This window comes from Asparagus officinalis, chromosome 2 (assembly GCF_001876935.1).
Source record: "Asparagus officinalis chromosome 2, Aspof.V1, whole genome shotgun sequence".
Classification (NCBI taxonomy): domain Eukaryota; kingdom Viridiplantae; phylum Streptophyta; class Magnoliopsida; order Asparagales; family Asparagaceae; genus Asparagus; species Asparagus officinalis.
This window is the reverse complement of record NC_033795.1, coordinates 80251342-80274107: the sequence shown is the minus strand read 5'-3', so window position 1 is coordinate 80274107 and position 22766 is coordinate 80251342. Positions and strand designations below refer to the sequence as shown.

Below are 22766 nucleotides of genomic sequence, written 5' to 3'. Positions count from 1 at the left end.
CACCACATGTCTTTTCAGCACGTTTTGTCCTCACTCACGTGCTCCCTGGAAAACTTCCCAGGGGGTCACCCATCCTAGAATTTCTCCAGGCCAAGCACGCTTAACTTTGGAGTTTCTAAGAGTTAGATTCCCGAAAAGAAGATACATCTTTTTGGTATGAGTATTCCAATCAAATCTATCAATACTAATCACATCACCCTCTCAAGGGTTGGGGTATTACATGAGCCATCCTTCTTGAACAATAAAGTTTACTAACCCAACTCCGGAGAAAACATAGCTTATATTGTTACTGCTTCTGTTCTTGTCAATACACTTCTCTTGTGCAGAAAACCTCTTTATCTGTTGTTCATATTTTCAACTGCTTCTCCTGTTTATCCATTGATGCTCATTGACTTTCTCTAGGCCTTTTTTCTTCATGTTGACATGTTAGATAGATAAGTTCTAATGTTTTCGATGTTACAAACTTGAAGAGATTTGTACCTTCAAGATTATTTACACCTTACTTTGGCATTTTAGGTTGCATCACATGGTGACCATATATCCTTACATGTTCGCACTAGTAGGTAAGCCCTCTTTGTATACAAAACTTTTTTTCTTTAAGCTTTCCTTGCACATGACATTTTTATTTTTTGTACTATTCTTCAGAAAGGAAGGAACTCGGCCAAAAAGAGAGGTATGTTTATTTGTAAATATTCATGTTAATCCCTCATTCTAGTTGTAATTCTATACAGACCCAATAGGAAGAAGAATACTAGACGAATATATATATAATAATTTAATTATTTCTTACATGGAAACATAATTTAAACCTTACATGGAGACATATATACACAAGCATGTATGCATGTATTTATATAAAATTGCTCCCTATGAATGAGTCCTCTTTTATTTGTCCATGTAGGAATTCACGTTTTGTCTTATGTGTATATGTGGGGATATTTGTGCTTAGAAATATACATACAAAAAGGTGTTATCTATTGAGGTGTTCATATGCTATCAAGCGAATTAAATAATGGTACAACTCCAGGAGGTGACATTGGCTTATGATTATTGGGTAGGACTAGAAGTTCTCCTAGGACTTCAATATTCAATTTTAGACCCAATTTCAAGCGGATTGAACTCTATTGTTCAAGGTGATGATCACCGCTGGAACAAATGTTGTGGAAGCAAGAGCTGAGGAATATGTATATACATATTGATTGTCAGAACCAAGAGTTCTTATTTCTTTAATATGATAGCGCAAAAATAGATGGAGGATTCTGTGGACTTTCCCAATGGATAGAACACGCCATAATACGAGTCTGCATGTCTTGAAACATCTCCCGTGCGAAATTATGAGGTTTATAGTCTTGTCCCATGCATCAAGTTGTTGTAAGATTGATGTTCTCAATCAATCCATAGATAGAAAATTTCCACTTTCATGTACCTTTTTTTGGATAAAAAAGACTGCCCATTGATTAAACTGCATGCGAAAATGAAAATACATAATGCGATAATAGCGACAATAAAAAAGAGGGAGAACAACCTCTCCAAGTCAAGTATGACTATATGAACATCCATACTGGGCTAAATTATGTGCCCTTTCATTACTCAAACGACGGATAAAAATAAAGGAATATTGGTGGAAGGCAAAGGACTCCCTGCGAATTTCCTCAACAATATACTCGAAGGAGTTAAGCTCTACCATGTGTGCCTAATCTCTTCAATTACACTTAAAGCATCTGATTCAATTATGGCATTAAATAGAGACAAGCTTTTTGCTAACTTCAACTCCATAAGAATAGCTTGGCACTCCACCATTTGAGCATCCCCTCACCTGGGCACCTCCGGCTTTAGCTGTTGCCACCATCCCAAGATCATCGTGACCAATCATGCGTAATGCTGCCAACCCAAAAACCTACAAGAAGAGCCATCACAATTTATTTTAACAACCCCTTTGGTAGGACGCCAAGACGCAATACGAAGACACGAAGTCTGTCTTAGGCCCTTGGCTAGCATGAATTGCTCGAACTTCTATCATAATACCTCTGGCCAACAGAGCCATCTAGGTGGGGAGAGAGCAATCTCGCAAAATTTGAATTTATTTCGAAACATTTACAAATTCTATAATTGAACAACCACCAAACACACTTCCTCTTGTAATATCATAAACAATTGTGAAAGGCGATTACCCATACTAAAATGGGTGAGATCCTACTCCCTTAACAGATGATCTCATCAATTTTCATTCTTCGACTTAAAGGTGAAATAAATATGCAGACTTTAAAATTCGCGATTTTCATAGGTTGCAATCAATGATTTTCGTCTAATTTTTTCATTTCGACTTCAATTAATTGTGGGAATTATGATATTCATGATTTTCATGGGCTATAACTGATGCGGAGGCAATAATTGATGTTTTTGGAAGAAATCCGATCATGCAAAAGCGGGATAATTGAAGCGAAAGAGTATTTTCAAACAGATTCTAAGATGCAACTTTGGAGGACCCTATGTTTTGACTCGCTTCTTACAATCTTGATTGTTATATGTTTTTGGAAAGCTCAGGAAGTGCCCTATACATAAAACTAATTTGCAGTTCCAGATAATATTCGTGTCGAAAGATATTCATCTTCTACTTTTAGTTTTCTAATTTTTATAGAAAGTTTTTTATGTAAAGATCTCTCTTAGCTTTAGGAAAAGGTTTTGTCCTCACTCACGTGCTCCCTGGAAAACTTCCCAGGGGGTCACCCATCCTAGAATTTCTCCAGGCCAAGCACGCTTAACTTTGGAGTTTCTAAGAGTTAGATTCCCGAAAAGAAGATACATCTTTTTGGTATGAGTATTCCAATCAAATCTATCAATACTAATCACATCACCCTCTCAAGGGTTGGGGTATTACATGAGCCATCCTTCTTGAACAATAAAGTTTACTAACCCAACTCCGGAGAAAACATAGCTTATATTGTTACTGCTTCTGTTCTTGTCAATACACTTCTCTTGTGCAGAAAACCTCTTTATCTGTTGTTCATATTTTCAACTGCTTCTCCTGTTTATCCATTGATGCTCATTGACTTTCTCTAGGCCTTTTTTCTTCATGTTGACATGTTAGATAGATAAGTTCTAATGTTTTCGATGTTACAAACTTGAAGAGATTTGTACCTTCAAGATTATTTACACCTTACTTTGGCATTTTAGGTTGCATCACATGGTGACCATATATCCTTACATGTTCGCACTAGTAGGTAAGCCCTCTTTGTATACAAAACTTTTTTTCTTTAAGCTTTCCTTGCACATGACATTTTTATTTTTTGTACTATTCTTCAGAAAGGAAGGAACTCGGCCAAAAAGAGAGGTATGTTTATTTGTAAATATTCATGTTAATCCCTCATTCTAGTTGTAATTCTATACAGACCCAATAGGAAGAAGAATACTAGACGAATATATATATAATAATTTAATTATTTCTTACATGGAAACATAATTTAAACCTTACATGGAGACATATATACACAAGCATGTATGCATGTATTTATATAAAATTGCTCCCTATGAATGAGTCCTCTTTTATTTGTCCATGTAGGAATTCACGTTTTGTCTTATGTGTATATGTGGGGATATTTGTGCTTAGAAATATACATACAAAAAGGTGTTATCTATTGAGGTGTTCATATGCTATCAAGCGAATTAAATAATGGTACAACTCCAGGAGGTGACATTGGCTTATGATTATTGGGTAGGACTAGAAGTTCTCCTAGGACTTCAATATTCAATTTTAGACCCAATTTCAAGCGGATTGAACTCTATTGTTCAAGGTGATGATCACCGCTGGAACAAATGTTGTGGAAGCAAGAGCTGAGGAATATGTATATACATATTGATTGTCAGAACCAAGAGTTCTTATTTCTTTAATATGATAGCGCAAAAATAGATGGAGGATTCTGTGGACTTTCCCAATGGATAGAACACGCCATAATACGAGTCTGCATGTCTTGAAACATCTCCCGTGCGAAATTATGAGGTTTATAGTCTTGTCCCATGCATCAAGTTGTTGTAAGATTGATGTTCTCAATCAATCCATAGATAGAAAATTTCCACTTTCATGTACCTTTTTTTGGATAAAAAAGACTGCCCATTGATTAAACTGCATGCGAAAATGAAAATACATAATGCGATAATAGCGACAATAAAAAAGAGGGAGAACAACCTCTCCAAGTCAAGTATGACTATATGAACATCCATACTGGGCTAAATTATGTGCCCTTTCATTACTCAAACGACGGATAAAAATAAAGGAATATTGGTGGAAGGCAAAGGACTCCCTGCGAATTTCCTCAACAATATACTCGAAGGAGTTAAGCTCTACCATGTGTGCCTAATCTCTTCAATTACACTTAAAGCATCTGATTCAATTATGGCATTAAATAGAGACAAGCTTTTTGCTAACTTCAACTCCATAAGAATAGCTTGGCACTCCACCATTTGAGCATCCCCTCACCTGGGCACCTCCGGCTTTAGCTGTTGCCACCATCCCAAGATCATCGTGACCAATCATGCGTAATGCTGCCAACCCAAAAACCTACAAGAAGAGCCATCACAATTTATTTTAACAACCCCTTTGGTAGGACGCCAAGACGCAATACGAAGACACGAAGTCTGTCTTAGGCCCTTGGCTAGCATGAATTGCTCGAACTTCTATCATAATACCTCTGGCCAACAGAGCCATCTAGGTGGGGAGAGAGCAATCTCGCAAAATTTGAATTTATTTCGAAACATTTACAAATTCTATAATTGAACAACCACCAAACACACTTCCTCTTGTAATATCATAAACAATTGTGAAAGGCGATTACCCATACTAAAATGGGTGAGATCCTACTCCCTTAACAGATGATCTCATCAATTTTCATTCTTCGACTTAAAGGTGAAATAAATATGCAGACTTTAAAATTCGCGATTTTCATAGGTTGCAATCAATGATTTTCGTCTAATTTTTTCATTTCGACTTCAATTAATTGTGGGAATTATGATATTCATGATTTTCATGGGCTATAACTGATGCGGAGGCAATAATTGATGTTTTTGGAAGAAATCCGATCATGCAAAAGCGGGATAATTGAAGCGAAAGAGTATTTTCAAACAGATTCTAAGATGCAACTTTGGAGGACCCTATGTTTTGACTCGCTTCTTACAATCTTGATTGTTATATGTTTTTGGAAAGCTCAGGAAGTGCCCTATACATAAAACTAATTTGCAGTTCCAGATAATATTCGTGTCGAAAGATATTCATCTTCTACTTTTAGTTTTCTAATTTTTATAGAAAGTTTTTTATGTAAAGATCTCTCTTAGCTTTAGGAAAAGGATAGTTTGGTATTTTTCATTGTTTTGTACCCTATGTAAGAGGAACAAACTCATGTAGGGTTTTAGATTGGTTGTTACTAATTTCGAAAGTTTTCTATTTCTAGGATTTCTAGGGTTTGTGTCGTTTTGCTTGTACGAGAACGAGTAGTTATCTCTTTTTATTACGCTTCTGTTACATCAGTTGGTATTTAGAGACAGACTGTTTCCTGCTATGGATGGCCACCAACGATAACGAAGGTAATCATCCTCTTCCTGATCTTCCGTAGCGAGTTGATGCCCTAGATTGACGTGTTGAAAAAATCATCACGGCGATGAGGAACTTGACTACTGCAATAAATAGAAGGAACCGAAATGAAGATAATAACGAGGTGCGCGCCTGGGATGTTGCCTGTGATCAACTCACGAGGGCTAGTGTTTGTGCTCAACATCAAAATCAAGACGATGAGAATTTAGATCTGAAGGATTATTACGCAAGAGTTAAGGATATTCCTTGTGTTTCGGTTAATCTTGATATTGAAGAATTTTTAGGTTGGTTGAACCATGTCGAGAAGGTTTTTGAGATCCAATCTATATCAGATGGAAAACATGTTCCTTTAGTGACTTGCAAGTTGCGGGGTGGTGTTGTGGTATGGTGGGAGCAACTTCAAATCAATTGAATTCTCCAACACAAATTGCTGATTAGTACTTGGCATCGCATGAAGAGAGAGTTGTGATACAGATTTTTGCCCGCATATTACAACCTAATCTTATTTTCTGAATTTTAAAATTGTCGCAAGGTAATACAATTGCGAAAAGAGGTAAATCAGTCAAACATAGCATTGAATTTTGCTCCTTCTGGTACAGTTCCTATAAAAAAATAATTTGTTTGATATTGAGATTAGACATGGTTCATTCAAAAACTACACAAATAGACAAGTAAACATCAATAGAAACAGAGAATACAATTGGTAATGAATCAGTTCTCTTCAATTGGCTATTCAGATATTGTCATTGAGCACTAAGATTGCATTGATGCTTTCAAAATTAATGAAATGTTAGAAAGTTGAAATACAACATGGTAAGTCATTTTGGACAAAAGTATCAAGCTGGAGACATTGTGAGATAAACTTGAAACTAAGTGTTGTTGACTTGGCTTTCACAAAGTTCATGGATGCAGTTATTCTATCAAATGAGGATGAACTACGATACTCTAAAAAAATCAAAGGATGTAACAGATGAACTTGACTTGGATATAAGTCCTTATATGAGAAATCCCCAAGAGCCAAATTCTTTATTTAGAAGCCATCTATAGAACTGAAATTGTTCTGCACCTCCAAGCAATGGTTTTCGATTTTCACTTGCTCCTTTGCAAAGTGAACCAAGTATAGAAATTGCGAAGATGAAGGTTGGTTCGTTTCTTTTTATGTAGAGTTCGGACGCTGATAAGCATCGTTGTTTAAAATTGGAGATCTGATGATGGATCATCTGCGCAAAGAATCATTGCTGAAGAATATTTGTCACAAGTTTAAGATGAAAAAAATTGCTGATTTGACTGAGCTTCACCCAATCAAGCCGCTTTACCTTCAGCCAAACTCGAGGATGTTTTTTGTTCAGGGAGGGGAGCATGATGCAGAGGCAATAATTGATGTTTTTTGGAAGAAATCCAATCATGCAAAAGCGGAATGATTGAAGCGAAAGAGTATTTTCGGACAGATTCTAAGGTGTAATATTAGAGGATCATATCTTTTGACTTGCTCCATAGAATCTTTATTATTATATGTTTTTGAAAAGCTTGGGAAGTGCTCTATATATAAAACTAATTCGCGGTTCCAGATAATATTCATCTTCAAAGATATTCGTCTTCAGTCTCTACTACGCGTGAAATTCTGGGTTACTTTTAGTTTTCTAGTTTTTATAGAAAAATTTGTATATAAGGATAAGGATTTCTCTTAGTTTTAGGAAAAGGATAATTTGGTACTTTTTCATTGTTTTGTACCTTATATAAGGGGAACAAATTCATGTAGGGTTTTAGATTAGTTATTACTAATTTTGAAAGTTTTATATTCCTAGTGTTTCTAGGATTTATGTCGTTTTGCTTGTATGAGAACGAGTAGTTATCTCTTTTGATTACGCTTTCGCTACATTAATAACTGACAATTTTTATCAACTTCTATTCATTTCTACCCAATGGAAAATAATTTCTTTCTTCAAAAATTGCGATTTTCATTGGCTATAATTCACTATTTTTATCAATTTTTATTCTTTGACCTAATAGGAAATAAATATGCATACTTCAAATTTTGTGATTTTCGTGGGCTATAATACATGATTTTTTCCCATTTTTCGTTTTGATCATTTGTCAATTAATAGTATGAATTTATATATTCACGATTTTCATAGGTATCAACTCACAATTTTTGTCAATATTTGTACATTTCGATCCAAAGGTAAATGAATTTTCTTTCTTCAAACATCGTGTTTTTTAATGAACAACGATTTTTATCAGTTTTTATTCTTAACCTAATGGGGAATGAATATGCCTACTTTAAATTTAACATTTTCATGGCATATAGTCCATAATTTTTTTTCCATATTTTTCATTTCAACCATTAGTCAATTAGTTGTACATATTTCAATATTTACGATTCTCATGGGCTATAGCCTATGATATTTGTTAATTTTTATTCATTTTGACCCAATTGAAAATAAGTTTTCCTTCTTAAAAAGTTGTGATTTTTATGAGCTATAACACAATTTTGATCAATTTTCATTCTTCAACATAATGTCAAATAAATATGCGTACTTTAAAATTTGTGGGTTACATTAGCTATTGTCCAATATTTTTGTCCATTTTTTCGTTTGGATCAATTGAAGATAATTTTCACGCTTCAACATAATAGAAAATAAATATGCATACTTCAAAATTTGTGATTTTCTTGCGCTGTAGTCCATAAAATTTGTCCTTTTTTCCGATTCGACCATTGATCAATTAATTGTGCGTTTTGCGATTTTCATGGGCTACAAGCTATGATTTTTGTCTATTTTTTTCTTTTCAACACTATATAAAATAAGTTGGCTTTCTTTAAAATTCATGATTTTCATAGGCTATAACTCACGATTTTGTTATCAACTTTTATTTTTTGACCTAATTTAAAATGAATATGCGTACTTCATAATTTTTTATACTTATGGGCTAAAGTCCATGATGTTTATCGATTTTTTCATTTCACCTACAAGCCAGTTAATTGTATGAATTTCGGTATTCGCGATTTTCATGGGCTAAAAACCCAATCAAAAATTAGGTTTCATTCTTATAAAATTTGCAATTTTTGTTATCAATAACTTATGGTTTTTTTCAAATTACCATTTTCTTCATCCAAATGTAAGAATGTGTATTTCAATATTCGTGATTTTCATGAGCTATAATTCGATTTTGCCCTCTTTTTTTCATTTCTACTACTAGTCAATTAACAGTACGGATTTCAATATTCGTGATTTTCATGGGTTATAGACCATGCGCTTTGTTCATTTTTTGTTTGGACCATTTGCCAATTAATTATGCAAATTTTGATATTTGCGATTTGTGTGGGCTACAACCATTGTTTTTTGTCAATTGTTATTTTTTCAATCAATGGAAAATAAAATTTCTTTCTTCAAAAATCGTGACTTTCGTGAGCTATAGTCCACGATTTTTGTCTATTTTTTATTTGTTTTATTCTAATGGAAAATAAGTTTTCTTTCTTTACGAATTGTAATTTTCATGGGCTATAACTCACGATTTTTATCAATTTTATTAATCGACCTAATGGACTTCAAAATTCATGATTTTCTTGGACTATAGTCCATGAATATGTTGATTCTTTCGATTTAACCATTTGTTAGTTAAATAAATTTTCTTTTTTTAACTACAATTTTCATGAGCTATGACCCATAATTTTTGTAAATTTTTATTTTCATTCTTCGACTGAATGAGAAATAAATATGCGTATGGGCTACGTTCAATGATTTTTGTCCATTTACTTTTGTTTCAACCATTTATTAATTAATTGTGTGAATTATAATATTTGTGATTTTCATGAGCTATAACATGTGGCTTTATCTCTTTTTGTTCGTTTCGACCAATAGAACGTCAATTTTATTTCTTAAAAAATCACTATTTTCATGGGCTAATTCATGATTTTTGTCTATTTTCATTCTTTGAACTAATTGAAAATAAATATGCATAGTCTAAATTTTATGAATTTCATGGGCTAGAGTCTGATTTTTATTGATTTTTTCCTTTCCATGATTTATTAATTAATTATGCGAATTATGACATTCGCGATTTTTCATGGGCTATAACCCATGATTTTTGTCAATTTTTATTCTTCAACCTAGTGGAAAATAAATATGCGTACTTCAAAATGTTTTGTTTTCATAGGCTATAGTCCATTTTTTTTTTGTTTCGCTCATTTGTCCATTAATTGTATGAATTTTAATATTTGTGATTTTTATAGGTTCAAAACCCATAATTTTATCAATTTTTCTTTATGTCGACCCAATAGAAAATGAGTTTTCTTTATTAAAGAATTGTAATTTTCATGCACTAAAATCTACAATTTTTATCAATTTTCATTCTGCAACTAATGGGAAATAAATATACATACTTCAAATTTTGAGATTTTCATGGTCTATAGACCATGATTTTTTCCATATTTTTTCATTTCAACCACTAGTTAATTAACTGTATGAATTTGAATACTCGCGATTTTTATGAGCTATAATCCACGGTATTTATCAGGCTAAATGGCACTTAAATACCCTATAGTTTCACACTATTAGCACTTATATACCCTCAGTTGTATTTCTTAGCATTTATATAGCCTAAGTTGGTCAAAATTGGCATATTGATACTTATGTTTTGCAAAAGTGATAATTTTTATTCAAAAGTTCCCATATACTATTTATATGTTATTCTTATAGCTATTTCTCTATTAATTTTGTTGAATTTATTGCTAAATCTTTTAAAATTCTATTTTTGAAATAGAAATGATGCATTTAAAATTAGAATTTGGGTTGGTTTAATAGTAGTTTAATAAATATTGATTGTTAGAAAGCTCCAAAATTAACATATAAATGTTATATGGGAACTTTCAAATAAAAATTTTCGCGTTTGCAAAATATAAGGTTTTAAAGTGCCAATTTTGACCAACTAAGGGTATAGAAATGCTACAAAGTATAACTGAGGGTATATAAGTGCTAAAGAAGTGAAACTATAAGGTATTTAATTGCTATTTAGCCGAATCAATTTTTGTCCTTTCGACCCAATTGAAAATAAGTTATCTTTATTCAAAAATCGCGATTTTTATTAGCTATAATCCATTATTTTTTAACTTGTCAAAGTTTGTGGATTACATAGGCTATAGTCCATGATCAAAGTTTGTGGATTACATAGGCTATAGTCCATGATTTTTTTTTCTAATGTAAATAAGCTCTCTTTAAAAAAAATGGTGATTTTCATTGAATGTATTTTTTTGTTAATTTTTATGTTTTGACCTAATGAAAATAAATATGCGTACTTACAAGTTCACGATTTTCATGTGCTACAGTTAATTATTTTTGTCCCTTATTTTCATTTTAAACATTTGTCAAGTAATTGTGTAAATTATAATATGCTTGATTTTTATGGGCTACCCACGATTTTTATCATTTTTGTTCCATTGACCTGATAGAAAATAAGTTTTTTTAAATCGCGATTTTCAAGACCTATAACTCATGAATTTTTTATCAGTTTTCATTGTTAGGCTTAGGGAAATAAATATGCATAATTTAAAATCCATGATTTTCTTGAAATGCCCATTTACTTTCATTTCCACCATTTGTTAATTAATTGTGCGAATTGTAATGTTCATGATTTTTCATGGGCTATAACTCATGATTATTGTCTCTTTTTGTTCATTTTGATTCAATTAAAAATCAGTTTTCTTTCTTCATAAACCTCGATTTTCATGGGTTATAACTTATAACTCTCAATTTTTATCAATTTTTATCAATTTTTATTTTTTGACTTAATAGGAAATAAATATGCGTGTTTCAAAATTTATGATTTTAATGGGATATAGTTCATGATTTTTGTCCATTTTTTTCATTTTGATCATTTATCAATTAGTTGTGCAAATTATAATATTCATGATTTTCATTGTCTATTTACCTATGATGTTTTCACTTGTTCATTTTGACTCAATTCAAAATAAGTATTCTTTTTTCAAAAATCGCAATTTTCATGTGTTATAATACTCAACTTTTGTCAATTTTTATTCTTCGTTATAATCTAATACTATTATAAAAGTTGATTGGGATGTTAAAACATTTCTTCCCAAAATGTCCCCAGCACATCCATATATACATACATTAACATACATACCTCTCATTATAAATGTGATATATGGCACATACATACATAACACATACATACTTTATATGATACATACTATAATAATTGCAATATATACATACATACATTTTATTAATTAGACATGATAAATTCATAAACACACATAATTACATCATACTACAATAAATGCAGTAATCAACCTTTGAATAATATGGGAGTTATGAAAAGTTTTCTCAACTGAATTTGGAATGGAATCAAATGGTTTGTTCACGTACATACTCAATTTGAATCACATAATTACATCTTACTACAATAAATGCGGTAATCAACCTTTGAATAATATGGGAGTTATGAAAGGTTTTCTCAACTGAATTCGGAACGGCAATCAAATGGTTTGAATCACGTACATACTCATTTTGAATTTGATTAATTTCGTAGCAAAACGCCCTTCTATCTCTCATCCAATTAAAACGCTTTTCAATTAAGCCTATTTTCTCTCTTAATTATCACTAATTGAAAACTACGCACATGGCAAAATTGCCAAGCTAAACCATATTCTTCTTTATTTAATGGGTGATTGAAACGTCATGATAGATTGAAACGTTTCCAACCTCGGATCAGCTCCCCCTTAATGATAACAAAGCGATATTTAAACCATTTTCTTAATGATAACAAAGCGATATTTAAACCATTTTCTTGTCACTTAATAAAAAATTGAAATACTTGCTAATAAGGTCTCAATCCATGGAGATCTGGCAAGTTGTCGAGCTTAGGCGAGCTCCACAGAGACTCTTAAGGGGAGTTGGTGAATGTTCTTCAAGGGCTCGAGCTTCATACCGGCATGGTTAGTGTCCACGAGCAAAAGAATATTATGGATTATAAACATATCGGAGATGGATCGAAACGGAAAACTTCATGGGATATTTTTTTAGTTTTTAATGGATGGGTTTTAATTTGCATTCTAATTTTTTATTATCTGAAATCCTATGATGAACAATGCTAGAGATCTTGATGAATATTTAGGAAAATTCAGTTTTTTGTTGTATTAATTATTTGGATAAGCATATATATATATATATATAATATATATATATATATATGTGTGTGTGTGTGTGTGTGTGTGTGTGTGTGCGCGCGCGCGCGCGCATAATTATGTGTGTGTGTGTGTGTGAACCAGTTTCTAGCTCTCACTACCAATTTTGAAGTTATGTCAGTGTGAAATTCCAATTCATTTTTAAGGATTAAGTGATTTACCTTGTCACAAGCCTATGTATCAAAATTAACTTTCGGATCACACATGAAATGATATTGGAGATTGTTCAATATATATATATATATATTGATTTTATGCTCATGACATGAGAAATTTGTGTTTTCGGATGAGTTAAAGTTTGGTCATCTGAGGAAAAGAGCTCTATTGCACTGAGAGTTTTCTTCTACTTTTGGAGCTGGTTAAACTTTATTTCATTTGATCCAAGTATATGATTTCTTATTGGTCTTTAAATTGAGTATACATTTGCGGTTAAACTTTATTTCATTTGATCCAAGTATATGATTTCTTATTGGTCTTTAAATTGAGTATACATTTGCCTTTTGTTGGATAATTGGAGCATGTTAATTAGATATCTATTTCAAATTGATCACATGTTTTTGTGTCCAGTTATAAATCTTTTGAAGCTACATTTCTTTTCTTGATGCTGCCACAATGTGAAGGATGGGTCCTCGAGAGTCATGTTTGCAACTACAATTTTACCCTTTGTCCAAACACACATATTATATCTCAACCTCTAATTTTGATAAGGTAGTTGATTGCTGTAAGTAGAACGAATAAAATTAAAGGGTTATTTGCATATATACCCGATAAATCATGGGTAGCTACAAAAATACCCTCCAAATCTCGGTATTTGCAAAACTACTCCTTAAATCATCAATTTTGGGAAAAGAAATTTACCGTCAAAGCAATTAATCATCAACTTTTATAAGTTAATTTGTAATTGCAATGTAAAAACTATCAACAAAATAGTCAAATTTTAGCAACAAGTATATAATTGTTGATCTTATGAGTATTTTGTTCACAAAGTTGATGATTTGAGGGGTAATTTTGTAAATGTTAAGATTTAGGGGTATTTTTACAAATACCCATGATTTAAGGTGTATAAATGCAAATAACCAAATTAAGTTACTTATCTTAATTTTCATTTTATTTGTTTGGTTTATATGTTATTTTAAAGATATTCAGTTAAATATAACTTTGTACCAAAAGAATAACTCTAAGGTACCGTTTGGCAAAGGGTTAAGAGAGGGGTTAAGGAGACTTAACCCCTTCTTAACCTGCCAAACACAACAAATCTATATAAGGGTTAAAGTGAGTTAACCCTTCATAATTTGCCAAACATAAAAAATATAGAAGGGTTAAGTTAACCCCTCTAGAGGGGTTAAAATGAGTTAACCCCTCAAAATGAGGGGTTAACTAATACTCCTATTTAGATGGAATAAGAGTTAACCCTTCTAATTATAAAGAAAATAGTCAAAATTATTGTTATTTCCAAACACTAAAACTGATCATAAGGGCTAAAATAAAACTTATTTAACGGGTTAATAATTTAGTCCTTCGGATTATCAAATGGGCTAAGTACATTAATCATTCTCTTTAACCCCTTTTTATTAACCCTTTGCCAAACGGGGTCTAAGAGATAAAATAAACTTCTCCACTAACCCTTTACTAATTATTGCAATGCACCCACTAATATTGATGATAAATACTAAAGAATCATACAACAAAACTTTTCTAAATGAAGAGTTAGAAAGCATGAAAAGGTTCAAATAGATCTCAGTACATAAAACAATTATAACCCTCTATAAGCAATGCCATTGTAGTTATGAGGTAGTGTGAGAAATTAATAGGTTAATGAGTTAGAAATTGCTGTTGGATTTAATTTTAATTAATTTTATATGTTCTGTTTACAATATTAACATTATAAATAGAACAATTTTTCAAAATAGCCCCATTTAATTTTTTTATTTTTCAAAATCGATCATGTTTTTTTTATTTACTAAAACTGACCCGTTTTTTTTTGATTAGCAGCCTAATCACCTTCCTAAACAGTCGGGGTTGCCAACCCCGACTATTTAGGACTTAAATTTTTAGGGTTTAAGGTTTCTAATTGGGGTTTAACACCCTCCTAAATAGTCGGGGCTGGCAACCCCGACTGTTTAGGAGGGTGATTAGGCTGCTAATCAAAAAACGGGTCGGTTTTGGTAAATAAAAAAAGGGTCGATTTTGAAAAATAAAATTTTTTTTTGGGGCTGTTTTGAAAAATTGTTCTTATAAATAGCATTGATTATATGATTTAATATTGCCTTTTCTAGATTTAATTCTATCTTTTCATGTTCTTACATTCTCCTTCATTAGAAACAGAATGATTTACTTTTTTTATTTTTTTATTAAATCTTGCGCTCAATGTTTTAAACTTATTACCTAAAAAACATTGAACATAAAACAAGTATGTCCAGCTTTTAAACATTTCTTACATAATTAATTTTAATTATTTTCTTACATAATCAAACATAATTAGCATAGATTTTTTTTTCCTTTTTTGTAAGTTTTTGCTTTTTTGTCTATTAAACCTTATAATCAATGTTATAAACTTATTAGACAAAAAAACTTAAAACATATAACAAATACGTCCACGTGCAACACACATGCACTATACTAGTGGGAAATAAATATACGTTCTTCAAATTTTGTGGTTTTTATGGGCTACTATCAATGATTTTTGTCCAATTCTTTTTGTTTCGACCATTTATCAATTAATTATTACATAACTATTATGGGATAAAATACTAATTTACTCTCTCTCTTAACACTCCCTTAAGCTAGAGCATATACATTGTACATACCTAGCTTGTCACAAATCAAACCTACTCGTGTTTTCCTGAGAGGTTTAGTGAGAATATCTGCAAGTTGATTCTCTGGTGATACATAATTAACTCTCTCTCTCCCTCTCTCAACACTTTCCCTCAAGCTGGAGCATATACATTATACATGCCTAGCTTATCACAAATAAAACCTACTCGTGTTTTCTTGAGAGGTTTAGTGAGAATATCTGCAAGTTAATTCTCTGATGATACATAATTTAGCCAAAATAATTCCTTTATTTATCTTCTCACAATCTTAGATGACAATCAATTTTAATATGTTTGCTCTTCTCATGGAACACAGGACTCAGAATATGTATAGTGGACTTGTTATCAACATATACTCTCATAAAGCATTCAGAGGAAAACTAATTTCTGTCAAAAGGTCTCTAATCCAAACTAACTCACAAATCACTTCGACATTGCTCAATACTCAGAATCTACACTAGACTGAGAAACCACACTTTGTTTCTTGTTTTTCCATGAAACAATTTCCACTAAAAAAGACACAGTAACCAGTAGTTGAACACCTATCAGACGGTGATTCTGCCCAATCTGCATTTGAGAAACCCGCAACTCTTATGTGCCTACAATTTGAATAGAGAATTCCCTTTCCTAGAGCTTTCTATAGATATCAGAGAATTCTCTTCACAGCATGTAAAGGGGTTGTTCTCAGTGTTGAAAGAAACTGGCTAACTACACCAATAGCAAATGTGAGTTTTTGTTAGGTAGTTTAACTTTTCTACCAATCTCTTATATAACCCAGCATCCTCCAAAAGCTCCCCCTAATCCGGTAGTAGCTTATCCTTCACATCCATCGGAGTGTTAAACAATTATACATTCAACATATCTGCCTCTGAAAGCATGTCAAGGACATATTTCCTTTGTGATAGGAGAACGCCCTTTTTAGATCTGGCAACTTCAATACCCAAGAAGTACTTCAATAAACATAAATTATTTGTCGAGAAATGCTATTGTAGATGCTTCTTTATGCTTTCAATTCCTTGTGTATCATCTCATGTTATCACAATATCATCCACATGTACATTGAGGAGAATCATCTTCCTGTGTGAATTTGCCAAAATACTGAGTGGTCTTTACGTGCTTGATAAAAACCAAATTCCCGAATAGCTAATGTAAAACGCCAAAACCATGCTATCGAATATTGTTACAAGCCATAAATTGACTTTTTCAGCTCACACACCTTCCCATACCCGCACTGAGCAACAAAGCATGGTGGTTGCTCCATATAAATATCGTCTTCAAGGACACTATTGAGAAAAGAATTCTTGATATCCAACCGACTAAGAGGCCGATGGAATGTCGCAGCTAATGAGATAAGCATTCATACAGAAGCATTGTTTTAAATATCGGCCGATAATCGATATTATCGGCCGAGTTATCGGATTTGGGAGCTCTCCGCTAGGATAAATTGGATTTTTAATCAGTTATCGTTTTTCTAGGTTTATCGGCGATTTATCGGCGTTATCGGCACTTATCGGCCGATAAGTAAGACCTTTTTATCGGGATTATCGGCTCATTTTGACTAACATTATATTTTTTTCAAGGCTATGATGCAAGTTTCGCTTTCTACAATTGGTTAATGATTCTAAACATGATGATTTACATTTTGGTATGTTTATATTTTATTAAGCATGATTAGATTATATTTTTTAATTGTTATATTATATATACACATCATCCAGTATATCACTCCGATAAATACTACTTATCCCCGATATATCCCCGATTTCCGCTATCCGATAAGGATTTTGGTCGTCCGATAAATCCCCGATAACCGATATTTAAAACCTTGTACAGAAGTCATCTTTGCAAAAAGAGAGGTCAAGATAAGCAAGCCCATACACCTGAGTATACCTTAGTGCAACCAATCTCACCTTCAAGCGAGCAAGAGACCCATCAGGTTTAATTTGACAGTGTAAACTCATTTGCAACCAACAACTTTCTTTCCTAGAGGAAGAGTAACCAGATCCAAAGTATCATTCTACTCGAGGGTTATCTCATCTTTCATCACCTCAGTGTAACCCAGAATAGATAGGGCTTCTGACACAGATTTAGGAAGAGAGTGAGAATCCAAAGAAGATGCAAAAAACTGTTATGAAGATGATAAGTGAGAGTAAGAGATAAAATTAAAAATCAGATGTTAAGTGCAAAATCTCTTACCTTACGAAGAGCGATAGGAAGATCATTAGTAGTAATGGTACTAGGTAACTGATCAATAACAAGCTCACTAGGTTGGGGCTTGGTACTGAGTTTGACACTAGTACAAAAGTAGGACCATGCCGACGTGTGTAAAGTTGAAAAGGCTTCTCAAACGCAATGGTTTTAAGTTAGCTACTGCATCAGAATCAGACTGACCACTGATGATTTGTATCTCACGAATAATCAAGTAATCATAATCATCCCCAGAAGTAGGAGGAGATGTATGTCCAGACTGAGATTTGAAGAAAGTGACATTTGCTGATAAAATATAGTGACCTGGAGATGGACAATAACACCTATAACCCTTTTGAGCGCGAGAATAACCACAAAAGAACTTTGAAGGACTACGAATCTAGCTTTGTTTTCTGAGGGCTATGATTGTGAGCAAAACAAAAAAATTTAAGTAAGAAAACATGTCATTATGAGGGTGTCAAATTGAGTATGGAATTTTGTTGTCTAAAATTGAAGAATGCATGTGATTAATCAAGTAAGATGCAGCTACATGGGCACTGTTTCCCTATTTGCCCTACAAGAGTGGCAGTAATATTTGATATGCCCTGGCTCCTTATCGTAGTTTACAGTATATGGCTGAGTTATCCCCTCATCCACCATGAGCACTAGTCCGCCCACCGTGATGGCCTCTGCGACCTGCGACCTCCTCTAATAAAGTGGTCCCCTCGTTCCCTTCCCTAAGTAGCTAGGGTAGAATGATTAGATGATGCTACTAGAGAATGATCTGATGATGCTACTAGAGGAGTCTGTGAAGAACGTAAGGCCACCTTCCGAAGAAACAGATAAGTCTATGCTAGAGAACCAACAACTGAGCTATCAAACATCTAAGACCTAGACATGGTGTGCTTTGAATCAAGACCTCCCAAAAATGTCAATACCATCAACTGCTTCCACTGCTCTTGCATGTTCTTCACATTAGACGTAATTGAAATATCTATCGAAGCTCCTCTAAGACGGGGTTGAATTCACCATAATAATCCTCCAAAGGCTAACCACTCTGCTTTCATCGAAACAACTCTTATGACATCATAAGCTCTATCGGTGTTGCTACTCTCTCAATATAACTCCAAAACTAGCCAAAGTTCTTTCACAGTCTTACAATGCAGTACTAAGTCATAAGTCTTGTTCCCCATAGCATTCAAAATCTGATGTAGTAAGGTAGTGTCCTCCTATGTTCATGCATCAGTCACCGCGTGGGTCGTCTGATAAGTGTTTCATTTTTTCCCGACTATATAAATAAATTTCTATCCTCTGCTTACATTGCAGATAGTTGTTGACATTTGACTTCCAATCTGTGATATTCCCGATAATCACCTCATAAAACTTCACCTTTGTCTATGTCTCAGCCTTCATTTTGCTAGAATGGGTCATCACGCAACAACTAATCTAAACAATCCTCAAAGAAATTAAACATCCTACTACTCAACCAAGGTGTATAAGCACCCTCAACAAACCAACATAAATAACCTAAGAATCAAAACAAAAACACCAGATCTTTTTATTTGTTGGATCTGGTTAGGGTTAGAGTATGGGCTAACGATGCTAGCTCTGATTCAATTCTAGGGATCTCCGGTCGTCATCGGGGGATTCATCGTCGACGAGATCAGTTATCGTCAGTGTTGCTGGAGTTGGCTACAACGGTCGTCATCTCAAGAGGAGTCGTATGTTGTTGTTGTCCTGGGGTGGAGTCAGTGGTGGTCGTGGGCGCTGGATCGAGGTGGCGGGTGCAAGGAGGAGATGATAGGGTCGGAGTTGGGGGATTGTCGGAAATGAGCGTGATGCAAGGTCGAGGGCAACAGCGGAGGTAGACATGATCGACAGTGATGATAGAAAGTGGTGGTAGCTGTGGTGTGTGAGGGTAGCAGTTAGTTTTTCTGAGGACTAGGGTTTTTAGTGGAGGAGGCTAAGGGCAAAGGTTAGAGATTATTTTTCATGAGTGCCTCTCATACCATGTAGGAGTTAATAATCATAGAAAGAGAAGAGATAATATTCTTGCCTCTATTCAATTATATTTATAATAGGGGAGTCTTTACATAATTATTACATAACCTATATGGGACTAAATTCTAATTAATTTTCTCAACAGTGTGAATTATAATATTTATGATTTTTGTAGGCTCTATATAACCCACGATTTTAATCAATTTTTGTTCATTTCGACCCAATAGAAAATAAATTATCTGTCTTTAAAAATTGTGACTTTCATGGGCCATAACGCACAAATTTTCACTTTTCATGGGCTATAACGCACAAATTTTCACTAATTTCCGTTCTTTGACATAATGGGAAATGCATGTGCGTACTTCAAAATTTGTGATTTTCTTGGGCTACAACCTATGGTTTTATCTATTTTTGTTCTTTTCGACCCAATATAAAATAAATTTTCTTTCTTTAGGATTCATGAGTTTTATGGGCTATATCCCAAGATTTTTATCAATTTTCATTCTTCGACCTGTAGTCCATGATTTTTGTCCTTTTTCACTTCAACCGCTAATCAATTAATTGTACGAATTTTAATATTCGCAAATTTCATCTACTATAATTGACAATCTTTGTCAATTTTTGTTCGTTTTGACCCAATTTAAAATAAATTTTCATTGTTCTAAAATCGCAATTTTCGTTGGCATAAGACCTAATGTAAACTACGTACGCATACGTCAAAATTTGTGATTTTCGTGGGCTATATAGCCCATGATATTTATCCATTTTTTTCATTTCAATCGCTAGTGAACTAACTGAGAATTTCAGTATTCATGATTTTCACGGATATAGTTCATGATTTTTGTCCATTTTTTTTCGTTTGTATCATTTGTCAATTAATTGTGTGATATTTTTATATTTGCGATTTTCATTGGTTATAACCCTTGATTTTTGTCAATTTTTATTCGTTTTGATCCAATGGAAAATAGATTTTCTTTCTTCAGAAATTGCAAATTTCATGGGCTACGCCCCATGATTTTTGTCTATTTTTTGTCCGTTCGACCGAATGGAAAATAAGTTTTCTTTCTTTAAAAATGGCAATTTTCATGGGCTGTAAACCCACAATTTTTTTTTTCAATATTAATTCTTCAACCTAATGGGAAATAATTTGCCCCTTCTCATTGTGCTATTGATGACCGTATACTAAATTGTTGTTCAAGTAGTAGTTTTTAAAACTGAACTGTGGAAAATGATTTTATTTCTTAATGAAGAAATTTGACTGACATAATTCTATTGAAGCCTGCTCCGAGAGCTTTTGCACGAAATAGCTTTGCAAAAAGAGAGGAGCCAGGACCCCTTAAGTGGGAATCGAAGGTATATATTTTCCATAAAAAAATGTTTGGCACATGTAAATTCCAAGCCTTTCAGTACCATTTAGATTATGGTAACGCTTGGCTTTTCATGATAGGTTGTGAGGGATGATGCAGCGTCTGTTGGAACACTTCAAGAATCAGAATCTGAAATTAAATTTCTTAGAACAATGGTACAGAAAATGATGTTGAATCAAGAACAAAAGGTATGTGTCTATTGCTTATAGCCTTATACCATTACATGACATATCTTTCTTATAGTGGTCTAATTTCTTCTTGATGTATATACCTTAGGAGGAGGTGGTTCTCAAGAGGTGTTGGCTTGCTCGATATTGGAAATTATGTGCTCACCATGGTAGCATGATCTTAAATACCATCTTTCCAATATAATCCTGATGTTATCTTTGAGTTACTTAATATTTCACACAATATTCCTGTGGCCAATTATTTTTCTGGATTATCTAATTACTTGACATGTGGGCTTTAGCAAGCACTGAAATAATGAAAAAAAATTATTGGACAAGTTTTCCTCTCGAATACTTTCAGGTTCTGACATGGCGTTTAAAGAAGTTACCTTTTCAGGTATTCTGGGAAAAGCTCTCTTTAATTGTTGTAGAAAACATCGAATGCAGAAAAATTGAATAGTTAAATGGGTAATTGTGTCAAGGAAATGATCACAATATATGTCTTTGATGAAAGAGATGTCCTATTCTGGTAAACTCTAAAGAACTTATCTTTTTTTTACGGTAGTAGGATAGAGCTTGATGAAACATAACCTACATACTACTTCAAACTCTGGCGAACCATGCCATAATACAGAAATGTAAAAGCATTTTTTCCGAGAATTGTTCCTTTAAGTCATAAATGTATGTACTAGTGAACTTCCAGAACTTGGACCATCGATTCAATGCAATGATGTTGATAAATGGAAACAGACCAACTAAAACACGTTTTGTTCTATTTCACCCCAAGTACAAAATTTGAGCATCCAGTGCTTTGTTAAACATCAATTGAAGTCATTTCTTGGTATTTTGTAATTACTTTCTGATAACATTTCATTCTCCAGCTCATGATTTGACATTTGGTAGTTTATACAAATTTGCATGTACTTTGTTCCTTTAAATAAACTGAACAGCTTTTTTTTCCATTAATTAAGCTTTTTATTTTTTATAATTTGTTCTGCTTATCTGATTTCTCATACGGAAAAGAACTTAAGCTTCACCTGTATGACAGGAATTTATGCAGATGTTGCCGAAAGAAAGCAGGAATATTGGTCATCATTGGCTCCCCAACCAATGGAAGTTGTCTTGTCTGCTGGCGAGAAGGCAAGAGATGGGCACTCATCAGGTCATCTCTCTCTTATTATTATTATTAATTTTTCATATGTTGCTTCTTTATATCTGGTTATTGAAAGTAAATATCGAACATGAGTTATTACACTTGAAATTAAGCTTCTGGGTCATGATGCATTGATTTATCCTTGACAGATAAAGCTGATGAAGATGATGAAAAAGTGTCATTCGACATAAGCGATCTGGCTGGAGAGGGAAATATCGAGAACATGCTTTTAGTTGAGAAGGGCCTGCGTGAGCTTGCTTCATTAAAGGTTTCTGATTTATTTTTGTTTGTGATCT

The 22766-nt window shown here is 33.2% G+C and overlaps 1 protein-coding gene across 7 annotated transcripts in view; it reads left to right on the top strand.

Annotated features, from left to right (window-relative positions):
- Positions 1-22766, top strand: part of LOC109831777 (coiled-coil domain-containing protein SCD2-like) — a 34878-nt gene that overhangs the window by 5104 nt on the left and 7008 nt on the right. For 6 of the 7 annotated variants that reach the window (XM_020399194.1, XM_020399190.1, XM_020399192.1 and 3 more), the window contains exons 6-12: positions 517-563; positions 646-673; positions 21062-21136; positions 21231-21338; positions 21427-21487; positions 22366-22479; positions 22620-22738. In XM_020399194.1, coding sequence (XP_020254783.1) covers positions 517-563; positions 646-673; positions 21062-21136; positions 21231-21338; positions 21427-21487; positions 22366-22479; positions 22620-22738 — 552 coding nt within the window. Of the gene's footprint in view, positions 1-516; positions 564-645; positions 674-3303; positions 3332-21061; positions 21137-21230; positions 21339-21426; positions 21488-22365; positions 22480-22619; positions 22739-22766 lie in introns of all 7 variants that reach the window. The other variant, XM_020399189.1, reaches the window with a different exon arrangement.